General features: G+C 33.4%; 1 protein-coding gene across 2 annotated transcripts in view; it reads right to left on the minus strand.

Annotated features, from left to right (window-relative positions):
- Nucleotides 1-24,932, minus strand: part of TBCK (TBC1 domain containing kinase) — a 159,761-nt gene that overhangs the window by 15,580 nt on the left and 119,249 nt on the right. For both annotated transcript variants that reach the window (XM_006918893.3, XM_015595020.2), the window contains exons 24-25: nt 13,390-13,565; nt 9,441-9,600 (exon numbers count right to left, since the gene is read on the minus strand). In XM_006918893.3, the coding sequence (XP_006918955.1) occupies nt 9,441-9,600; nt 13,390-13,565 (336 nt within the window). The remainder of the gene's footprint in view (nt 1-9,440; nt 9,601-13,389; nt 13,566-24,932) is intronic.

Below are 24,932 nucleotides of genomic sequence, written 5' to 3' on the forward strand. Positions count from 1 at the left end.
CCTTTTCATTTCTGTTTCCTCATAATAGATTCTATCATGTAGGCGCTCAATGTTTGTTGTCCTGAATTAAACTACTAGTTAATATTACTATTTTTTTTCTTTTGCTTTTTTTTAAATCAATTTCTCCAAAGGCACAGTTGACTGCAAACTATTATTTTTCATGTGTTCATTCATTAACTTAGTCGTTAATTCAACCATCAAATATTTATTGAATGCTTCCTATTTGAAAGGAACTATGCTAGGGGATGGGGGTATAACAATGAATATAATACAATCTCTGTCCTTAGTGAGCTTAGTTGGAAATGCAGATAAGTAAATAGGCAATTACAATGCTATTTGATAAATGCTACACAGAACCATCATTCATGGTTGTGCAAATTATGCTTTGCATGAGAGAACGTGGAAAAGGGGTAAGTGGAGCATGAAATGTAGCCCATCCTCTCCCCAAGCTTTGTGTACATTATCTAATGTACACAGAAACTCTATATATGATAGTGGTCTCAATGCCACTATAAGAGTAAGTAAAAGATTTTCTATGAGCACTTGGAAAAGGCACTTAGCTCCAGACTTGAGAAGTTCAGAAAGAGTTCCATGAAGAAATGGCCTTTTAAGACAAATGGGAGTTACCCAGGTGAACAGAAGTGAGAAGAATGCTTCAAATAGAGAAAAGTACAAAACGACAGTATATAAGGAACTACAAGTAGTTAATAATGGCTGAAATTTAAGGGGGTGAGGGAAGACCAGTGAAAGATGAGCTTGGAAAACAAAGCACAGTCCAGATCATGAAGGACTCTATAAACCATGATTAAACCATGATTAGGGCTTGACTTTTATTTTGAAGGCAATGGGAAGTCATAGAGGCATTTTGACAATGATCAGATTTACTTTTGAAAAAGTTCATTCTGACTGTAGGGCAGAACTGGGGGAAGGAAGGAGATGGTAGACAGGGACATTGCAAAGTTGCAGTTAAGTCAGGCATGAGAAATTAGTGATCTGAGTGAAGATAGGTGGGTAGAAGAGATAAGAGAATTTCAGACCTAGTTAATCGGATGGTAAGACAAATAATGATTTTCCATATAATTTGTTGCCACTAGTCAAGAAGGTGAGAGAATTTACTGATTTAATCAAACAGCCTGGGTGGGATGGAGGAAAGTATAGGAACTCTGTAGTTAGACAGCACAGGGTTTGAATCAGGGCTCTGTCACTGGTTCACTGTGGGATCTTGCATAAGTCACTTCGCCTTTTGGCCTCAGTTTTTTTACCTGTTAAATGTGTAATAATAATATACTTGAATGGTACGTTTAAAGTGCTGTTGGGAGGATTAAAGTCAATATTGTATGCGGAAGTGCCTGACTCACAGTAAATACTTACTATAAGCTAATTTTCCTTTTTCCTCTTTCCTCCTTTCGTTTCTCCAATAGATCCTTTAATAGGAGAGCCATTTGCAAGGACAGCCTTGAAACTGTATAGATTCAAACTTAAAAGGCAGTTTTGTCCCCAATGGGATGTAAAGTGGAGCTTTACAGTGTTCATGGTGAACTATTTATAATGGAGAAGTAATATATACTAGTGACTCTTACAGTTTACTGGGTCACATATACTTTTGGCAATCAGATGAAAGGTATACATCAATTCTCTGTTAAAAAAATGGCAAATGTGTACAATATTTTACATAGAATTTCAATTAGTTCAAAGACCTTCTAAAACTCATGATGGACTCAAGGTTAAAAAAGTTTTCCTTTATACTAATTCATTTAACATTAAAATTTATGATAGTTGATAGTGACCTAGTGTTTATGTATATGGCAATTGGGATTTTCCTGTAGCTTTATAGATTAGTGTTTAATAATAGCTTATATTGTCAAACAAGTCCTGCCAGGAATGGCTACCTGGGAATTTTTTAAAGTTGACATTAAAAAAATATGAGAAAACAATTTTAGCTGTGACGAAAACCAATTTGTTTGGAAACAGTTCTTATTGAAATAAGAAAAATATACTGGCTCATATTAGAGGATAGCATCTTCTGACAAAATTCCATCATCTAACACCATCATGTATCAGGGTCTAAAGACCCTGCGGTACATTTTCCTTTGATCTGCAATACTTGGGACTGGAATTTCAGCAACAATCATTCATTAACTTATATTTACACAAGACAACTGAGAACAGTAAACTCATACTGTGTCCAAGCCACTAGTCATATTACATGGGTATACTATGCTCTGAAAAGAATGTATACAATAAAAACTCAGATTCAAAACAGTTAGGGCTGTAATGGATCACTGTCAAGTTCCAACCTCTGTAGGCCAAGCAGGAGGGCAACTCTGGTTAGTTTTTATTGAGCCACAAACATTCCTGGGGTGAGGAGTAATTAATTAAATGGTGGGCTGTGGAGGGGAGGGTGGGTATGTAGAATAACACATATTGAGACAAAATAACTTTCATCCTATGACAGGTCATGAATATAGGTGCCAGAGATCACAGATTCAGAGGATGACTTGGCAGTTTTTCTGGGAAATTAGAAGTGAGCTCCCTCTGTCTTTTTAAAAACTGCTTGTACACAAAATACATCTAATAAACATGTTAAAAAGCAGACAACCAAAGTCTGGATTAGGTGTTTAAAAGTTTCCTTTACTACAACTCCTACCTTGCTATTCACTTCACATAACTTTTGGAAAGCTTTGAGGATAGGGGTCTCTACGGGACTGGTTTTAGTTCATGGGTCTTTTAAAGTAAGTTATCATCTATCGCTTAACAAATGCAGAGTTATATAGGATAGTTTTCACTATTAAGCCTCATATGATGTTTACTATGCTCAAGTTGCATTAAAATCTAAAATATTTTCTTACAATCTGACATAAATCCATAGACTAAAACACTTGCTGACAAAAATGCAAAGAAAAAGTCAAGAAGAAAGCCAAGTTTAACCATAGCCAGTGATTGTAGGTCTAACAAGACCAAGAAAGAATTTTCCTTGCATATTTGGAACTCATAAAGGAGATTCATTTCCCATCCTTTATCAAAATTCTGAAAGTACAATTCTGAAAAGGCCAATTATAAGACAGGTAAAAAGATCTCATACAAAGTAGTTTAAAATTATCATATTAAACTGAAGAACTAGGTAGATACCAGGTAGAGCTAGAGAAAGTTATTATAGGGACAATACATATATTAACTTGGTTTAAAGTGTTTCAGAGTCATTTGGTTACCTCTGAGCATGTACCTGGAGCAGGATAATCTCTGATGCCTGAGACCAAAGACTAGAGGGGAGCTTGAGCAGAGAGGAAGAAGACAGGGCTACAGAGAGAAAACGAACTGGTCAAAGATAAGGGCTACCAGTGATTATCACAGTATCTTAAAATTGGTTTAGTTTGGTTAAGGGATCCAGGAAGTAATGGGGTAGGATGAGAGGATGGAAGGCTCATATTACTGCAAAACAAATTAACTTCCCACCTAACATCAAAAGACCAAATAATCTTGGCCTCTAGGGGAGTGTAAGTGAACATAATTGGAATATTATCTTATCTTTAAAAATAGCTGCAATGGCATGCTTTGCTTATTATAAATCTGATTATTTTCAGTTGAAAACAGATGCCATGTTTTAAATTTAACCTTTATGTGCCACATGTAGAAAGCATGAACCATTTGTATTGTTTAGTCACAGAATCTCCACAAAAATTGTCTCTTATCTAGGTTTCTAAGTCTAATGTTAATCAGAAATACATATATTTTGCTCTTTTCTATTTTTGGGGGGGAGTTGCTTTGTTTTGTTTTAAAGAACAATAGCACATATGGTTATTACTTGCCTGTGGCTCTTATGTTTTCAAATAAATATTTCTTTTGATGGCAAAAGAACACTGATTTAATGCCAGGAATATAACTTGGAAGGGTAAAATCAGCTGTTCTAATATTTTCCAAAGGGCTGACAAGACAAAGTGAAATTCAAATATTTCTTCAATTTCTTTCTTAGATAACCTATTGAATGTGATACACTGGCAGGGATGAAAACTTGGTCTCATAATCACAAAATATAATCTAGATAGAAAGTAATTATTTCTAAAGTCTTATGAGTTTCAGTGACTAACAGCAATCCAGTTTTTCTTAAGGACTCACTAAAGGCAGAGAAGCACCAACTGGAGTTTCATTTTGTTCTGGTTCATATTGGCCACTTTCCAATCTGAGACCCATTACTAGCTCTAGAGATGGACCCCAGTACATTATTTTCCCACAGGGGAGAAATAATAACCCAATAACACATTAAAGCATGCTATGGTGCTAAGTCGCCATTCTTGCTACGCATTATCATTTACTTCTAGGGAAGAGGTGGATGCATGACGGTGTTTTGTTAAGCCAAGACTTTGACCTTAGGTTTGGGAGTAGAGTAGTGTGAGGAATGGTTGGTACGAGTATCAAAACAAACCACATATTTCCCCCTAGATAATATTTGATTAATTTTAAAACTCAAAATTTTCTTTAAATCTGAGTAATCTGCTCAAGAATATAACAATGACCCTTCCTATGGGTTCAGTTAATCCATGATATGGGTAGTAGACTAAGTCTGCCTCCCCCATTGATCTGAATACTTACTGTCTTACTTCCCAGATTTATACGCTTGCTTTCTGAGATTAATTTGGCACATTTCAGTCTTGTAAGCAGTAACTTTTATGGGACTTTCTGTATATATCATGCTGGCATGTTTTCCTTCTATGCCCAGGAAATCTAATTCCAGTTAGCAATCAAAGATGTAATTTCTCATGTGAGTTTTAAAAATATGATTGTTTGTAATAAGAAAAAAGTGAGACCTTGCCACGTTTTCATTTAAAAATGTGACACAAAGCTTGAATTGACTTTACCCTTGTTTTGATACATAGGTCTTCCTACTCCCATCAACACTACCAACAGATGAAGTCTGTGTTTGGCTTGTCAAATTAAACTTGGCCGTACAGTAGCAAGGATCAGCACAAAATCTGATCTACTTTTGGGCAGTAGCTCCATTTCAGAGACTCAGGACTCAACTTCATTCACTGTCTGACTTTCCTTGATGCTGACATGACTTTGTTCACAAAATATCTGAAAATGCTTGATTATATAATAGCTTACTACTTTATTCAACTTTTTGGGTAAGGTGAATTAAAGATTAACTGACAAATTATATTTAGTAGGACTTAATTCTGGCACGAAGCAGCAGCTAAATGGGACTGTAATTAAACTAAGGTCTTTGTAGTTCTCCTTTTTTGCCTTATTCTGAGGAAAAGCAATATTTTATCTCAGTAAGAAATGGCATATTGTAAAGGTTTTCTGATGTATTTAATGTAGAAGCTAGGCCAAATACAAAAGTCTTATGACGTGGTAACTGAAAAGAAATCACCTCATAGCAATAAATTGCTAATCAATTGTAATTATAGGAAATGGTTAATGAGTACATAATTAAAATGGTACCATATATCTTCTGATAATAGTTATTCAGGTACATGAATAAATAGTATTTCCCAGATCTGTTCTGTCTCCTATGTGATTTTAGACAATATATTCAATACATCTGGTCATTTAATTCCTTCACATTTGTATTACAGAAGACATTCTGGTCCTAATTTGTATGTCAAATGGGCCATTTAATACTATCATATACTAGACAAGTGGTTCATTTATTCTTTCTTGCAATCGTTCAATGATATTTTGCTACTTGTTAAATTCAATATTGACAGCCTTTTTCTTTTATTGAGTTATACTTTATTTAATATTTTCATTTGTTAGATTTTCAGTCTAGCTCTTTTACCAGGTCTTAACAGAAGATGTAAAACTAGAAAAATTACAATCAGTGCCTACTGTTTAGCAAACAAAAAAACTCCCAACTCTAAATATGAGTTCGACATAAAAATCATAAACCTTTGCCAAGAAAATCTGTAACTGTGCTGACTAGAACTGGCACCTCTCCTTTCTTTCACAATGTCCAACTGTGGCTTTCTCAGTCTTTTCAAAATAAGACCACCAGCTGCCACCTGCCAGCTGCAGTGCACTGATTTAACTTAGAAAAAAAAAAAAACTGCTACTTGTTTGGAAATCACTTCTTCTTCTTCCTCTTCTTTTTCTTTTTAATATCCAACTGGGAAAAAGATGAGATCTGATCAGAACAGCTCTTAATGAAAGATTTTCCACTGGTGTCTGACCAAAAATTGTAGGGCTCAGATGAACCAGGGACAGTGGAGTAATCTACATACATCAAACCTTAGAACTTTTTAAAAATTGAGGTAAAGTATATGTGACATAAAACCTGCAATTTTAACAATTTTTAGGTATACAATTCAGTGGCATTAAGTATTTTTACAATGTTGTACAACCATCGCCACTGGTTATTTCCTAAATTTATCATCCCAAACAGAAACTGCGCCTATTAAACAAAAACTCCTGTTCCACATTCTCCAGGACCCTAGTAGCACTAATCTGTTTTCGGTCCACATGAATTTGCCTACTCTAGATATTTTATATAAGTGAATTCATAGAATATCTGTCCTTTGTGTTTGGCTTATTTCAAGGTTTATCTATATTGAAGCATATATCAAAACTTCATTCCTTTTTATGACTGAATAATATTATATTGTATATACCACATTTTGCTTATTCATTCATCTGTTGATAGACACAGGTTGTTTCCACCTTCTGACTACTGTAAATAATGCTGCTATGAATATTGGCATACGAATATACATTTGAGTCTTTGTTTTCAATTCTCTTGGATATTTACCTAGAAGTAAAATTGCTGGCCATAATTCTATCTGCACTTGAAAGAAATGCCAAACTGTAAAACTATTTTCTACAGAAGTTGCATCTTTTACATCTCTCCCAGCCAGGCACCTGGGGGTCCTAATTTCTCCACACCCTTGCCGACATTTGGGTGTGAAGTGGTATCTCATTGTGGTTTTGATTTGCATTGCCCTAATGACTTATGATGTCCAATAGCTTTCAATGTAAATTTTGGCCATTTGTATATCTTCAAGAAATGTCTAAAATGTCTAAAAAGCTGTGTATTTTAAAATTTGTTGTCCTTCTGTTGTTGAGTTGCAGGAGTTGTTAGTGAATATATACATAACTGATCTTTGTGTATTGATTTTGTATTCTGATATTAAATTCTTATCAGATATGTAATTTACAAATATTTTCTCCCACTTTGTGGGCCACAAGGATTGCTGGCCACCACCAGAAGCTGGGAAAAGACTAGGAAAGATTCCGCCAGAGCTGCAGGGGGACATGGCCCTGCTGGCACCTCGATTTCAGACTGAGAACCTCCAGAATGATGAGAGAATAAATTTCTGTTTTAAGTCACCCAGTTTGTGTTATCTTTTACTCCAGCTCTGGGAAATTAATGCATATTCCAATTTTGATGTCTCTTCTTCTTTTTCTTGCCTAATTGCTCTGGCTAGAATTAACAAATTAAAAAGGAGAGAATACTTCCTAACTCATGCTATGAGACCAGCATTATTCTTATACCAAAGCCGGAAACAGATACAAGAAAATAAAACTACAGAAAAATACACCTGATAAATATTAATCCAAAAATCCTCTTCGAACTACTAGCAAACTGAATTTAGGAACATATTAAAAGGATTATACACCATGACTAAGTGGAATTTATGCTAGGAATGCAAGAGTAATCAAATGGATGACAAACAATCAATATAATATGCCACACTCTTAGAAAGAAGGGGAAAAAATCACATTATCATCTAAATTGATTCAGAAAAGGCATTTGACAAAATTCAGCACCACCCCATGATAAAAACATTCAATAAACTAAGAGGAGAAAAAGGATTTCCTCAACATGACAAAAGATATATATGAAAAATTCCAACTAACAATACTCAATAGTGAAAGACTGAAAGCTTTCCTCTAAGGTCAGGAAGAGGACGAGGATGCCTGCTTTTGAAACTTTTATTCAACACAGTAAAGTTTATACTTGTTTTCGATGTTTCTGTGGATGAACCGGATAGTCCAGCTGCCTATTCTGCCATTCTGCTGATGTTACTCCCAAATTCCGACCTTTTATACTATCATCATATATAAAACAGTACTTAAAATTCATATGTACACAAATAATATACTAGAAAATTATTTAACAAAGTACATCAAAATAATTTATATATCATGGCTTTAGTTCTAAAATGTTCTCATTTACTTAAAATTGTGCATTTACTATATTTACTATATTCACTTTCCCTGAAATAGGTGTATTTAGATTGTTTCCTGTCAGACACTAGATATAGTCATAAAAAGAGGGATGAGAGATTTATGAATAATGATATCCAATCAGATATTTAATTAATATGGTCAACTAAACTTCATCTTCCAGGATGACCTTTATTTAGAGTCAAAAGCCAATGTTACCACTAGCCCCGTACTTCTGAGACAAGGATTACTGGATGCTTAAAATGGCCTTTGACTAAAAGTATTAAAGTCTTCATTTGACTTTGTTTCCAGTGATCATATTTCTGGATTATTTTGTTTATGCAGACATACAGGAATGTACATATTAGTGGGGAATATTTTATCTCCACTGCTGATTTCTTTGAGGAGAAAATTTTTCTAAGTATGTTACTGACATTTCTTTTTGTCCCTCTATTTACTTTACCCTGAGACATGAAGTGATTTATTTGACTGATAAATTTGAGAAGGCTCAGTGCTGCCCTTCTTGGGAATAAGCTGCCTGAAGGGAGAAAGCTACCTCTGCTGCATTTCTAGGAGCAGATTCTTTCTTCCCTTTAGAAAAAAAGCTGTCCTACTTGCATATTGCCTAAATCTAGACATGTTCTCTAATTCTGGGGGATTTGTGAGCAAGCCCAGTTGGCTCCCAAACTAAACTATATTCTCCAATTTGTCTCTTAAAAAAAAAATGATTTTTTGATGTCCATATGCTACTGTTTTATTTATCAAATTTTCTTAGACTATAGCCAGGGAGAGGGAAGCCAATTTATTGTTTCATATACTCCTCGTATCTATACATTGATGTCTTTCCCGAATTGTCTATCATCAAAAAGCTTTGAGCCTATAGTAAACAAAACTCCCAAATCCAACAAATTCCATCATGACCAGCTTTCAGAGCCTCTAATCAAGCCCCGATGTTTTTCTCAGATAGGAGGAATTGAAGTTACTTCTTTGCAATTTCAGAAAGCAGTTTTAAAAATAAAAAGAACACCTGAGGCTATTAAGCTATCATTTGGGTTTTTCTAAGCCTACTAATGATCCTAATGCAGTACACAGGAAGAAAGCTTGAATCCTTTTACTGGGAAAAGTTGGACAAACTCTTCGATGTAAGAACATAGACAGATCTGCAAGGTTCATTTGATCTGTGACCAACTCCCGAAGGAATAAACTTTTAGAAAATCTGTTATAATAGGCAAGTAAATAACTCATTATTATGTGCATATGACATTTCTGAATGTACTTACCTCTGCTGTGTGCTTTGCCACATGCCCCACGACAACAATGACCTTCCCTTTGAAGCTCTGGAGCATAGCAGTGTAAGGGCTCTGAGTGAGCTCCCCTTCTGCAGTGAATGCAGTGCTGAATGGAATGTTGATGCTGCCTGAAATGTGACCCCGAATAAAACTGAGAAGGAAAGTTAAGGAAAACATTTGTGTGTAGACTTGAGTGTGAGAGAAATTCACAGAGCTAACTGGTTCGCAGAAGACAGTACCATTAAAATCAAACACAAATGAAGACCAGACTTGAAAATTCTCCGAACAGAAAAAACCAGTTTAGTCATACGAGTAAAGCTTAATTTAGCCTATCTTCCAAGACAAGCAAGGCTAACTTGTCCTGGATCGCTTCTTGCTTATGCCTTTGAAAATCATATGCAGAACTTAAATTGTTCCCCAAAATTTATATGAGGTAACCACTAACTAATTCCCTTTCATTTAAGAAAATTGTAATACTGTGACCAATCAATGAAAACTAGTCACTGCTTCCACACTATATAAGCTGCTTTATAACAATATCCCTCTGAGCCTCAGCCCAGGTTTTGGTTTGAGTGCTCGTGCCTTGCAAATGTCTTTTTGGTACGTGCACAATAAACTTTTACTAATTACTGCATCAGTGATTCATTGGTTTTATTTGTTTTGTTTTGTTTCTTTTTCCCTAAACTTTTGACTTCTAAACATCTTCCATGCTCGCATGAGTATTTTATCTAAATAAAATAAGGCACCTCTAAGGAAAAAATAGTTAAACTTTAAAATGTAATGAAAAAGAGAAAGAAAGCAGACTGGCCAGAGATGTAATGAAGGCTTTCCTGATTAAAGGGAGCACTGTGAAAGTGGTCAGCATGCAGCAAACCATGACAATCGCATGGGTTGCACAATATTCACGCTTTTCAGTTCATTACTACTATGATTATTTTAAAACTTTAAAAGTAATATAGCCAAGCAGGTAGTCTCAGATATAATTTGATACTACAAAAGCCTATCTACTTTGGGCAAACAATTGCTAAATGGGACTCTACTTAGAATCATTAGAGGTCATCAGCACTGGTCGGAAACACTGGTTGTCGCTTTATTTCTCAAGTAAACTTAGCTGACACTTCCATTCTTTTCAATGTTATGGTCTCTAAAAGGAATTTTTTTTTAAAAATAAATTTGCACTTTAATAGGGTTCTGACAGTTTCATTGACTAATTTTGGAATGAAAAGCATATATTAGCTTAAATATTCAGAAATATTTTAAGATCTTAAAGAAAAAAATATACCTCCCCCCCCCAAGTAATTAAAAAGTACAATTAAAAAGATGATAGCACTTTGATACATGCTAGTAAACATGGTTTTTCTCTGGTAACAGGAGACCTTACCTTTTCTTGCAGCAAGTTGTTCCCCTCCCCTAAAACATACTCGGCCCAACATTCCATTTGGCAGATATTACCAACAGCATTCAAGTATGTGCTTATAACAAAAATAAAAACAAAAATTTGTTACCTCAATGTAAAAATAGATCAGAAAAAGTACATTAAAATTTTTTTGTGTGACAAGTTGTATTATTAGAACAGTATTAACAGGTAAGAATAAGGTGCATTATCTTCTAGGTTTCTAAAATATGAAGACTTTCTTGTATTCGTAAGTCAGTCACCATAATGATATTTCCAGTACATGCACCGTACTTTAATCAAGCAGATAAAAGAAATATCAGTTCTAAGAATAATATAGGTACATTGTATAGGTAAATTACATAGGTAAATGTTCATATTCCAGAAAGTTCTTTACAAAAAGATTTTAAAATTCCTTTAAAATATCTGACGGCTCAAAATTGAACACAGAAGTACTCTCATGTTTTTCTAAATCCTAAAAGAACACAGTATTTTTGTTGAGTACCACACTCAGTGACATCATACCTCAATATACAAAGTACACCAGCATTTCACCAGACCACTATGAAGTTGTCACACCTTTTACACTGGCTTGTTTGCTATGTTAACTAATTATAATTAGTGAAATAGAGCCAGCACAAAGAAAAGGCTGTGTCTTTAGAATGTCAATAGCCACAAGGGAATATAGAATTAAAACCACGGTTTCCTGATATAAATGTAATAAATAGCATTAACTGCTAAATAGTGCTGCTTTCTTTGAATGGCATCACCATCCCCCCAAATCAGCCTAAGACTTCACTGTTGACATCTCATCAGTGGCAACATCTAGCATTCTACTGCACTAATAAATCCCATCCTCGCATCTCTATTCCCATCATCACTTGCCCATTTCAGCCACTCATTTCCTTGAGCTCAGACTATTGCAGCTGCTTTCTGTTTTCTCCAACTCTCATCTTTTCCCTTGGAAATCCATTTTAGTCACAATATTGTTAGATTAAAATAAAAAAAAAAGTTCTGATTATAACATCCCTGTTAAGAAACCTTTCGTGGTTGCCTATAGGACAAAACCCAAATTTCTCAGTTTAGTCTTCATGAATAGGACTTAACTACTTTAATTCCAGAAAAACTGAATCACATACTATTTCCAGTATATGTTCTGCTTGACTCCTATAGTTTTCTCTGCTTAAATATGTTTTCTTCATATTTTTGAGTGTTTAAATACTATCCATCCTTCAAGTGTTTTCTCCATAAAAGTTTCTCTTCCCACAGTATCTGTATATCTCTCACAACGGCAATTTGATCTTGTATAAAACATACTAATGTACATGACATATCAAAACTTAAAACAATTTATAGGAAGGATCTGTATTTATCTCATCTATGAAACTCATAATGCTTAATACAATGCCTAGAATACATCTTACATATTTGTTAAGTAAATGGACTTCAGAATTGTGCCAAACCTGGAGTCACTTGTGTCAGTGACAAATATGTTAAATGACTCTGGCCTTCCTAGGTAGTGCCGCAACTACCTCAATATAGAATTCTCTTTTGTCAATACACAGTATAAGAAAAAAGAAACGGCAACAAAAGTAATTTCTCCGGATTTTAATTATATTATAATTATCTATTTAATGTGTCTGTCCTAGCCACAAGACTGTGAGCTCCTGGTGAGGAGGTGCTCTGATTTAACTCTAATTTTCCAAAGCAGATCCTCAAACAAGTATGACTGGCTGATTGAATGAGACTGTGTGGCACTCAGGACCTGTGGCTTACAGATGGGTCTCAGAGCAAATAGGAGCTCTTCAACAGTTAATGTACCCCTCACATCTAACCATTAATCCAGACAGAGGAGACATTCCTCGGCAGTGGCTATTGTGTACTCCATTCAGACATAGGAATACAACTGGATGGAAATTTTAATTCTAGTAGTTTAAATGCAGACCCAAATGGGATTAAAAAAAAAAGAAAAAGTACTAAACTTCTTTATTATCTATCCTGCTCCAAACACAAGTATCTCTAAATTATTTTGAAGAAATTCTTAGAAATTAATTCTTCTGGACAGACAAGAGCAATATTAGCCTTTACTAATGATGAAAAACAGGATATAATAATGAAAACTGAGTATATGTTTTTAAAATTTAAAAATTAAAGCCTGATGTTGTCTTTTCTATAGCTTCTAATATTAAAAAAAAAAAGTAAATAATTCTCTTTGCCAAAATTTTATCTATAGCAAGAATGACTCAAATGCCCTCAAAAAGAGCAATACACACTAGAGAAACACAAAAACCAAGAAACTATCTTAATACTCTGGTTTTGTTTGGAAATGTTTGGAAAACATTTTAAGGTCTCTGGTATGTAATATTATCTTATGAAACATTATGTAAGTCTACTCTGGCATCCAGTTTGAGAGTTACTTAGCTATCTGAATTCAGAAAAATCCCAGATAAGTTCATTGCTTTTTTTTTTTAATACCAAACACTCTAAATCAAAAGGAAGCAATATGAATAAGGAAGTACCACTGTTTACAACACGTGTAAAGGATACTCTTCACTATTCCGGATGTCAACAACCAGGAGCTTTGGTTTACTGGACTTTGTCTTCTTGGTAGGTGTTTTGAAGTGGCCTGTCACTGTGAGCTCACACAAGTCAATCAGGTCTTCTGCTGAAATCCGGGGTGAAACTTCTGATTTTAGGTCATTTAATGGGATAGATTCTCTTGACTGAAAGAAATGTACGATAACACAAATATTGAGAACATAATAAAGTGACAAACTATAGTTAGTGTAAAATATCTCCAGGATCTTGATATCAATCATTATAGCATATGGAGAACAGGAAATTATCTTGTCGTCTACTGTGTAACTGTATTCCTTACTACACAGGTTTACTTTTTCATTAGTCACACATATAGGAAAGTGTTATTCTTTTGCCTACCATAAGCTCCTGGCTTAAACGTGATAGAAACAGGTGAAAAAGATTTTTCCTTATGAGAGCACTGTGTATCTTTGAAAGTGGCTCTTTTAAATACATTTCATTTTTCTTCAAGTATAATTACTCTTGTTAGGAGGACATTAAATACACTCTGGTAATATGAGAAATTGCATTGCAACTCAATATACATACTAATTAAAGAAATGGTTGTAATATATGTATTGGACTTCTATAACATAATTTATGTTATATATGAATGGTTGAGTGGAAATTAGATTGTCAGAGATGGATGAAGAACAACATAATGCTCTCTTTGATAGTAAACTAAAATGACAATGCAGCTTAAATTGTGAAAGAGGTAAAATCAGATTCTAGATTATCAAACCAGTGCATTGGTATCTGTTATATGGCAAAATACTGATTCAGACTAAGAGCTATTTACAATTAACTCCATGTTATTTAGTTGAGAGAAAGATATTCCCCCCATTAAAGATTAATGCAATATAACTTAACAAATTTATTGAGCACCAGTTGTCATTCTTGAAAACTTACTTATAACATAACTTGAGAATTTAAAAACTTTCAAAATTCACTTTATTGAAAACATGGGGATTCAAAAGAAAAAAATTATATATTTAATAAGCTTTTATAATTGAGTCTATCTCATTTACTCATTTTTTTTTCTTTACTCAATTTCATTGTGGGATTCCACATTTAGAATTTTCAATTTAGAATTTCAAGGCAGGAGAGAATAAAGCATATGAATCACTCATCAGACACACATTTTGGAGTGTGAATGTCGCCTCTCGTCCCTTGGGTTTCTCTATGTCATAAATTCTTTGGTAGCAAAGCAGTCGTTCTCTCACTTCATTACCTTTAAGCAGAAATGGAAATTGCTAAGCTTTATGGGGTTTTGGCTCTTAATAAAAAAGAGGCATTAAGAATTTTAATTTTTTAATATTAGGAATTAAAGCTATTTAAACATTTTGAAATTAAAAGTGCTCCAGAAAGATGAAAGAGCTTTCAAATTAGCAAGCCATACAATCAATGCTCCCATCCTTTTTTTTTATTAAATTGCAGTCTCTATAGGTATTTTTCCCAGATTTCAAAGTCGTACATTTATAAAGATAAAAAAGAACTTCTGATTACTCTAGCTCTGCTTTTAGTCATTCAGTTATGAATGTGGCATTTCAAACACAGGTTTCATTTGAATGAAAAGTGTGCCCTGGCTGACGAAGAGGATTTAACTAAAGTATTCTCTATGAAGAACTGACTGATTTAAGAAAGATCTGACTTTGGCATTGGTTCCAATCAAATGTATCATATATGAAAGGTTTTTCAAAAGAAAGAGCAATTGCTATATAAAATGGTAAGAACAGAAGGAGGGTGTAATCATTGACAAATCCATATTTTCCCCCAATTTTACAGGTATATATTAGTAAAGAACTTTAATGTAATGCATGCAAGATCCTCTGCAAATTAATTTTAGGAGATTAGTAAATTAGATTTAGGACAAATTATACTACTTTGCTTTATGAAGAAAATAATGTTAAGTACAGAATGTAGTTTTTATTTTATTAGACAGTTTTATATGCAATTTGACTATTCATTGTATAATTTCCACTTAAAAGCATAAAAATAAAACTTTCTCTGTACAACTTTTGTCTAATTTAATATCACTGATATTAGCATTGTCCTGTGTGGGGTTTTAAAATCATGGGACTTTATGGATAATGCAGAAAAATATAAAATAACTATAGAACAACTCTGGAAACATCTATTATTTATCAATTCTGCCCAAGAACCAGTATATACCATGCATATTAAGCTTAGATGTCCAAGTATTAGAAACCAATTTGTCTGAAAACTACTTTAAAAAAATTCATATTCGATTGGCAACTTTTTCAGTGGTCATACTGACAAAAACCATCTTTTAGTAGAGTAGGCTCTCTGAATGGCTATCTGAATATATTAATGATAATACTAACCAAGCAAGCAAAATTTGGTAACAAACAGGCATTTTGCTGTGTCCATTATTAAGCTATTGGGAGAATAACTCTGTCATGATTCATAAGAGTCTGAAATTGTAAACCTTTACTGAGAGTGTGCCTATATACCCTTATGCTGCATATGTAACTAGCAACCATAAGGGCATAACTTTATATGCTTGTATTTCATATGTAAAATCTCCTAAATAACTACAGAGGCATTTTAACTATGAGAATGCAGGGCTGGCATGGAGAACACCTTCCCTATACTTTCTGTCATGGATCCTGGCACAAACTTCAACCAAGCTACCCAAGACAGAAATCTGGAAATCATCATAGACTCTTCATCTTTCCTCATTCCTCGTTCCCATCTAACATACCCCCAAGTTCCACCAAAATCTCTCTCAAATCTCTTCCCTGAATCATTGCTCTATCTCAGGGCTTCATCATCTCTTACATGGACTATAGAAGCTATCTGCCTCTCTCTCCATCTCCTTTCTCTGCTTCCCTCTTCACCTAAAGTCATTCCTCCTAATTCACCTTCCAAGTATCATTTGAATTAAAAATAAAAATCTGACCATGTAACTTTTATAATTAAAAACATCTCAATGACTTCTAGACAATGATAGAATGAAATTCAAATTCCTTAGTATAGCACATAAAGCCCTTTATGTAATGATCTCTGTCTAGAGTAGGCAGGAGACCACAGGCTTTGGAGTCAGACTACCTGATTCCAAATCTTGGCCACCCTACTTATCGGCGACTTTGAGTATGATATTTAACCTCTCTGCCTGAACTCTCCTGAGCTATTTGAAGTATTAAATGAGTTAACCTATATAAAGCATTTAGAATGGTGTTTCACACACTTTAAAGAGTTCAATAACTGTTCGCTACCTTTGAACTCTTTTCTTACCCCTTGTCATCTTGTATTTTATGCTTTGGCATTAGCAGACTATTTGCTTTTTTGTACCACCATCCCTTTGTACACGTTTCCTCTGCTTAGAATGCAACACCTTGCCCATCTAATGACTCCCTGCTCACCTTTCAAGTATCAGCTCAAACATTACTATTTCTGTGAAGAAAGTCTGTTTTTAACTCCTGACAAACTTATTTACTCTTCTGCATCCCTATAGGTATCTGGTACACATTTATTAAATTGGGATTATTCACTTTCCATTAGACTGAAAGCTCCCCGAGGATAAGGAAAATGGCTTTTACACTTATTGCTTCCCTAGAAGCCAGCACATTACCAGACATATAAAATGTATTAAAACATATTTGTTGAATATAATGAATAAAATAATATTTATAAATTTTTCATTACTTTTTCTGAGTAACTGTGGTATAAAGTATGTATATGTTCCCCAAACGACATCTATAGTCTTCCATCATAGTAATTATTATATTTGTGATATAGTGTCTGTTTCTCCACTTGACTTACAATATCCTTGAATGCAGGTTACATGTCTTTTTATGTTTTTATCTTCAAAAGCTAGCACAATGTCTGGCATATAGAAACTCAATAGCTATTTAAATAAATAAGTGAATGAATAAAATGAATGAACAAGTGAATAAAAGTATGATTAAAAAACTCTGCAGAGCACAATCTATTCTTATGTCTGGATTACTAGACCAAGTCTTCAGAGAAGGCAAAACATCAGATTCTTTGTTGCTTTAGGGCACTGTGATGGTTAATCAAGAATACTAAAACCTATATCTACCTCAGTAATTTCTCACAGTCATCTGCCTATTCCTTAACTGAAAAAATTGAAGATTACAGTTGCTACTACATAAGCCTTGTAAAATATGCTCTAATTAATTGAAAGAAGCTAGGTGAATATAAAGAAAGCAAAAATTAAACAAACGCAAAAACAAACTATCCTGAATAGGCAAAATAAGTCCACGATATTAAAATATTAATGAAGGAAAAAATAGGCAAATACTAGAGTTGATGTTTTGGGGAAAACCAATAAAGGTAGAACATCTGTATGTGAACTATACGTGTGCATGATTAGAAATGAGAAAATATAAACGTAAATGTGTTTTTACATTTTCTCATTTCTAATGTATAAATAAAAATATTAAGCATGGAAATATTTGAAAATAATACAATATTATGTACCAATCTATATTATTAAATTTTTAAAATACTGATTCTATATATTATTTCCCAAAGAGCAGACAATCGGAATATACCTGTATATCAACTGGCCTAAGCTGAGCTGAAAAGAATGACAGGTAGAAAAACAAAAAAAGAAGAATGATATGTGGTGTGTGTGTGTGTGTGTGTGTGTGTGTGGGTGTGTGTGTGTGTGTGTGTTTTCAAAAGTCAAAGAAAATCTGAATAGACTTTATAAATACAGGTACAATTTTAAAGTTTTCAAATGATTACTTAAGAGAAAGGTACCAAATATATTTTTCCTCCCAAACAATTTTATGTCATTTTAAAAGAAAAGGGAATCCTTATGATATATTAATTGTTCTAAGGCAAAGACAACATTGAAATAGAGTCAGGCCATTTTTATGAAACTACCTTAATACTTTAATCTGACAAAGATAGCATGAAACATACAAACACACACACATACACACACCAATATTCCATATGAATATAGATTTTTAAAAAATCTCAAAAGTAGAAAAGTGAATGCAGTAGGAATTTACAAGAATGACATACTATTATAAAGTAGGGCATATTCTAGGAATGAAGGATGGTTCAGTATTAGGACAATTTTAAAAGTAATTCATCATCTTTAGTCAAAAGATACAAAGCATACAATTGTCACTATAGATGACATAAAGCCAAATGTAATAAAACTTCACGTTTTTTCCCAATTTTAGAAGAAGGAAAACTCATGGTAAACACATATCTGAAGGAAAGTTAATTAGAGTGGTAAAAGATGTTCTTTAAGATAGATTTTCTTTATCTAAAATATTTGACATTCTACTTAACGATGAACCACAGAGGCAGATATATTAAACTGAAAATGCAGAAATATATTATAGGTATCAGTATTATTATTTTTGTTATGGAAGTTGCTATGGAGACGATAAGAAAAATAGTAAGGGGGTTAATTATTGTAAAAGGAGAAATAAAGTATTTTAGATGATATAATAGTCTTCTTAGAAAATAGTCCAAAATAATCAGAAAAATCCAATAAAACTGGTAGGAATTTGGTAAGGTTTTAGTTACAACATACATACAACAAAGGCATCAGCTTTCTTTATGGCAGCAGTAGCCAGTCAGAAAATACAATGGGTGAAAGCCATTCACAATATCAAAATATTCCTCCAAAATCAAACATTAAGATATAAACAGATCACATTGAAAGAAAATAAAACATTTTCATCATGCACATCTGAAAAACTGAGAGACATAAGATGTTATCTGGAAAGATTCAATATTATATAAACTTTGTTTTTTTTCAGAGCAATGTATTAATATGTTATAGTTTTATCAAACTCTTAAAAAGGACCTTTTTTACAATTTTGAAATGTAAATTCTAAAGTTCATTTGACAGACTAAATAGGTGAGAATATAAAGAAAAATAAAATATGCCATTATATATTAAAAATGTACAAAACTCACACTGTACGGTACTGCACCTGATGAGACTACAAGATTAACAGAACCTAGGTTGGATGCACAGAAACAGACTCAAATACACATAGGTATTTGGTAAAAGAACAGGATGCCATGTCAAATCACTGGGGGAAAGGATGTATTATTTAGACTATAGTGTTGGCATAACTTGTTAACTGGAAGAAAATAAAATTATGTTTCTATCTTACACTATACAGCAAAATGTTTTATAGGTGGAACAAAGAATTATTTATGAAAAATGGAATCACAAAAGGATGAGAAAAACTACTAATGTCTAGAGATATTTATAAACATATACCAAAATATAAGCTCTTAAAGAAGAGTAATAAATGTGAAAAATAAAAATTTAAGATGCCCTTAATATATAAACAGCTCTTTCAATCAATAAGAAAAAAATCTGTTTGGTTAAAAAAGATGGGAGGGAGATGTAAATACATACGCAACAACAACAACAAAAATACGAGTAGGTAATAATGCAATTTTTTTACCTAATAATCACAGAAATATAAAAGCATATTCAAACACACACACACACACACACACACACAAACACACACACACACACACACACACACACACAAAGAAGTATGTGTTCTGGATATCTTTTTTCTCTTCCAGATTCTCTCTCCACTGGATTCTACCTTGCTCTCTGATCTAGGAGGCAACTTGTTTAGAGTACATCAAGAGGGACCATAGGGCCTCTGGCTCTCAAGTAGGTACAGACAGTAGGGAGACTGAAGATATTTATCTCCTTGGTTCCAGACTTGAGAAGTCACCTTGGCCTAGATGTGTTGATTGACCAAAGTCTCAAGATAGCCTGCTCTTAACCTGCTTCTCTTTATGCTCTGTTAATCTCTTTCTCTCTCATCCCTTTCAGCTTTTGAATAGAAACATGGCTGTAGCTAATATCCATAATTTACTGCATTATCTCTTGAATTTTTGTTCCTATTCCACTATTATTCATGTAATTATTTTTTTTCTGTAAATAAAACTTTCTTGAATTATCCTCATTTGAGTGTACCATCTTTGTTGTTGGTTGAACTCTGACAATAAGGATGTAGGGAAGAACTCTAAAATATACATGTTTTAAATGTGTTAATCAACTTAAGCCTTCTGGAGAAACAATTGGTAATATGTATTAAAAACTTTCAAATATGCACAGCTTTCAATATAAAAATTTATTTTTAGAAATTTGTTCATGGCTATAATCACAGACTGTAAAAAGATGCATAAAAAAATGTTTTATCAAACATTGTTTTTGTAAATTATGAAAAACTGTGAATGTCAATACATAATAAAATAATAGGATAAATGATAGAAAATTTATGTAAATGAATATGATTCATCCATTAAAATTATATTTTAGAAAAATATTTCTTAATAGAGAAAATATTTAGGATATATTATCAAGTGGAAAAAGACCCTATAACATTATAAATTATGATACCAGTTTGAAGATGTATATCATAGTGTGTGTATATATATACATATATATGTATATATATACACACACACATATATATATGCACACATACATATGTGGGTATACATGCATGTGTATGTATACAGATTTTTTCATATATATATAAATGATACATAGAAACTATAAGATGTTATCTGTGAGTTAGTAGAATTAATTCGACTTTTTAAAATGCTTTTCTGTGTTTAACTTTTATTCATTAGGTATAAGCTATTTTTGAAAATATAAATTTATAAAAATGTAAGATTTGTTTTTAATGAGCATTATTAAACAACTATCTTAAATACTTCATAATCACGAATCTAATCTGTCGGAAGACAATTCTTATCAAATGTTTGCAGCAACACAAAAAAGGCTTTACAGATGAGAAGTCATGGCTATAGTCACCATTATAGGTAATCAGATGTGGCACTAGAAAACATGTAGTGATGTTAAAGAGCAGTGATCTAATCCCTATTATTCTTAAATTCAGATAAAACTTTAAAATTGTAAAAAAGACATCAGCAAGCAGGGTAGGCATTCAAGTTTGGAAAGGTGACACACAAAAGCTAATTATATACAATTAGATAAAAATTTTGAAGTTCACTGAAATGTTTCATTGGTGAGAATTCCTCTGCATGTCATTTGCATGAAGAAATATTTGAATAAATTGATGTTTGTCTACCTCTTTGTCAAATGTATGAAGAATTTAGAGAAAACGCTCTGTTGGCTACATAAAAAATATAGTTTGCCAAACTTCTGCCACAAATGTAAATTACATCATTATCACTAAATAATTATAGTATTTTTCCTAGTATTATAGTATTTTCCTAGCATATAGTATTTTCACATAAAATAGTGAAAATTATCTAGATTACTGCCTAAATGGATATTTTTCTTAGCAACAATTTTCTTTCCTTTAAGAGTAATATATTTTGATCCTGAATTCAGAATGAACTCCATGTGATCATACTTATAATGTATGCATATTAGCAGGTTAAAAACAAAATAACAAACACCCCTCCTTATGAATGAAAGCAATTTTCATATAATATGCTCGTGTGTGAGCGTGTGTGTGTCAGTGATTAGGGGTATGTGGGAGAGAGAAAATTTTAATACAAAAAGTTACTTTTCTAAGTCCATTTGGAAATTAAAGATTCCAAAAGATATTTACAGTACCTGGGCATAAATGAGGCCAGTATGTTACTTTCAGGAGAAACATTATAGATTTGAGTTTCTTGAACTTTGAAACTCAGGGATAGGATGACCTCAGAATGTCTACAGTACAGTTTGAGTCATTTTAAAATCTCTTCCCTTTGAGTTAATCTTGGTGTATGGTGACAGATAGCAGTCTAGGTTCATTCCTTTGCATGTGGCTTTCCAATTTTCCCAGCACCATTTATTGCAGAGTCTTTCTTTTCTCCATTGTATAGTTTTGGATCCTTTGTCAAAAACTATTTGCCCATATATATGTGGGTTTATTTCTGGGCTCTCAATTCTGTTCTATTGGTCTATGTGTCTGTTTTTCTACCAATACCATATTGTTTTTATTATTGTAGCTTTGTAGAGTAATTTGAAGTCAGGCAGTGTGATATCTTCAGCTGTGTTTGTTTTTCTCAGAATTGTACTATTAGCTATTTGGGGTCTTTTGTGATTTTATACAAATCTGATGATTTTTTGGTTCTAATTCTTTAAGAAATACCATTGGAAACATTTATTTGTAAAGACACCCTGATGTTCACTGCAGCATTATTCATGGTGGCCAAGATATGGAAACAACTGCAGTGCCCGTCTATAGATGACTGAAGAAAGAAGATGTGGTACTTATATACAATGGAATATTACTCAGCAATAAGAACAGATAAAATACTGCCATTTGCGACAACATGGATAGATCTTGAGGTTATCATGCTAGGTGAAATAAGTCAGACAGAAAAAGTTGAGAACTATATAGTTTCACTCATATGTGGGATATAAAACTGAAGCAACAAATTAACAAGACAAACAACAGAGACTCATGGACATGGACAACAGTTTACTGGTTACCAGAGGGATAGGGGAGAAGGGGAGATAGATAAGAGTCAAGGGGTTCAAATTATATGGTGATGAAAGGAAATGCAATTTTGGGGGATGAACACACAATGCAATATATATATGATGTATTACTGAATTGTACACTTGAAACTTATATAATTTTGTTAACTGATGTCACCCCAATAAATTTAATTAAAAAATCTCTTCACTGTGAAAGCAAAGTGATATTTATTAAATATCTACTTTATAATGTAAGAACTTAAAATAAGGCAGCACAGAAAGTGACATACATTGTATACATTTCCTAAACAGAGAGATCTGAATTTTGAGCAAAACCATATTTAAAAAAGACTATTAAATTTCATTGGATTGGAACTGGAACACTAACTGGAAGACTAAATTAATTTAAAAGAAAGGTGGAATATGAATAAAAAACTATAAAAAGTAAAAGTAGGTATGCTTATGAGGCAGAGAACATCACAGGGCTAACCATATATTAAATAATGTATGTTTCAACATAGTAAATGTATACTTTTTCTCGAGGACAATTTGTAAAAGTAAAACTCAAAGATTGTTCTTCAAGTGACATATGATGTTTCTAAGAGAGGGGCTGGATCAATATAAACATGCATATGACAACACAGAGCCAGGTACATGAACAGCTAAAATTTCTTATGTTCCTTTTATATTTCCCATATCAAGTATAATAGTGCCTTGCCTAAAAAAGGTGCTAAAATGTTTGATAAATAATACACACACGTGTAACAGGATGCTGAGTGATGTTGTCTCTATGTTGAGACGAAGAGCCTCTAATATGCTACCAAATAATAGAAGCCATCAACAAAAGTCACTAACAACTTCCCCAGGGCTGAGAAGGGACAGAAGTGATTCTGCTACTTCCAATTATCATCCCAGCAACTCTTTTCCTCCCAGCCTATATAAAGAGCTTTAGTGTGTGTTGGGGTGGGGGTGGGGTCAACTTTGTGGAGAGCATAACGTTCAAGATAAGATGCACCTGCTTTCCATCTCATAGAATAGAGGAGCAAGTGTTTCAGGACACTCAAATGTCTCTCCCACAAAGCAAATGAAGGGGAGTGCCCAAGACAATCACATGTAGAGAGCTGGGCATACTTGCAAGAAAGAGGTGGCTGACATTCTGTTTTGTGGTAGAATGTCTGCCTACACAAAAGACTTATTTATCTGTCCTGTACCTCTCTGAGCAAGAAAGAAGTAGGTAGTGCTGAGAGAGCAGGTAGCAGACCCTTTCTCTGACTGTAAGTTCTTAAGCCATATAGTGAGAATGACACTTGCCTTATTTACACCTCACAAATTTACTGTGAGGATCAACTGGTAGAACAGACATGAAAGTGTTCAGTCACCTCAAAGAGTCCATAATCTGGTTGGAAAGACAAGAACAACAGAAACAAACCAGTAATAGAACTACACAATACTAACAGAAAACATTTATATAGTGCTTATCATGTGCTGGTCACTGAGATAAGCACTTGACATATATGAACTCAAAATTTAAGAATCATGAAAAATCCTGTGAGGTAGGTTTAATGTTTTGCTCATTTTATAGGTGAGAAAATGGGGCACAGAGAGGTTAAAAAACTTACCAATGGCAACATAATCAGTAAGTTACTGAGCCACAGTTCAAATTTAATCACTGGCTCTGGAGTCTGAGCTCCTAACCACATTATCACACTACCTCCCTTATAAGAGTCCATGTATGGACATACTATGAGAATTCAGGAAAAGAAACAATATGGGCAGAAGTAGTTAGCAAAATATAGATGGAGTAAGCGGGACTTGAGTCAGGAAAAATCAGTAGGGTTTAAAAAAGTAGAAAAGAGAAGAGTTCCTTAAGTGGGTAATTGTATGAGTTTTGAAGTGTGAATGAGCAAGAAAACACTGTATAAAAAATACTGAGTATCTACTAGGTACTATATACTGTGTTTGTGATATATTAATGAACAAAACAAAGATATTTGTTCTTGTAGAACTCAGTCAATGGGTATAAGAAAGATAATGAGACTAGTCTTACTGACCTGAGCATCCTGGAAGCTAG

Source organism: Pteropus alecto, unplaced genomic scaffold (assembly GCF_000325575.1).
Source record: "Pteropus alecto unplaced genomic scaffold, ASM32557v1 scaffold5, whole genome shotgun sequence".
Classification (NCBI taxonomy): domain Eukaryota; kingdom Metazoa; phylum Chordata; class Mammalia; order Chiroptera; family Pteropodidae; genus Pteropus; species Pteropus alecto.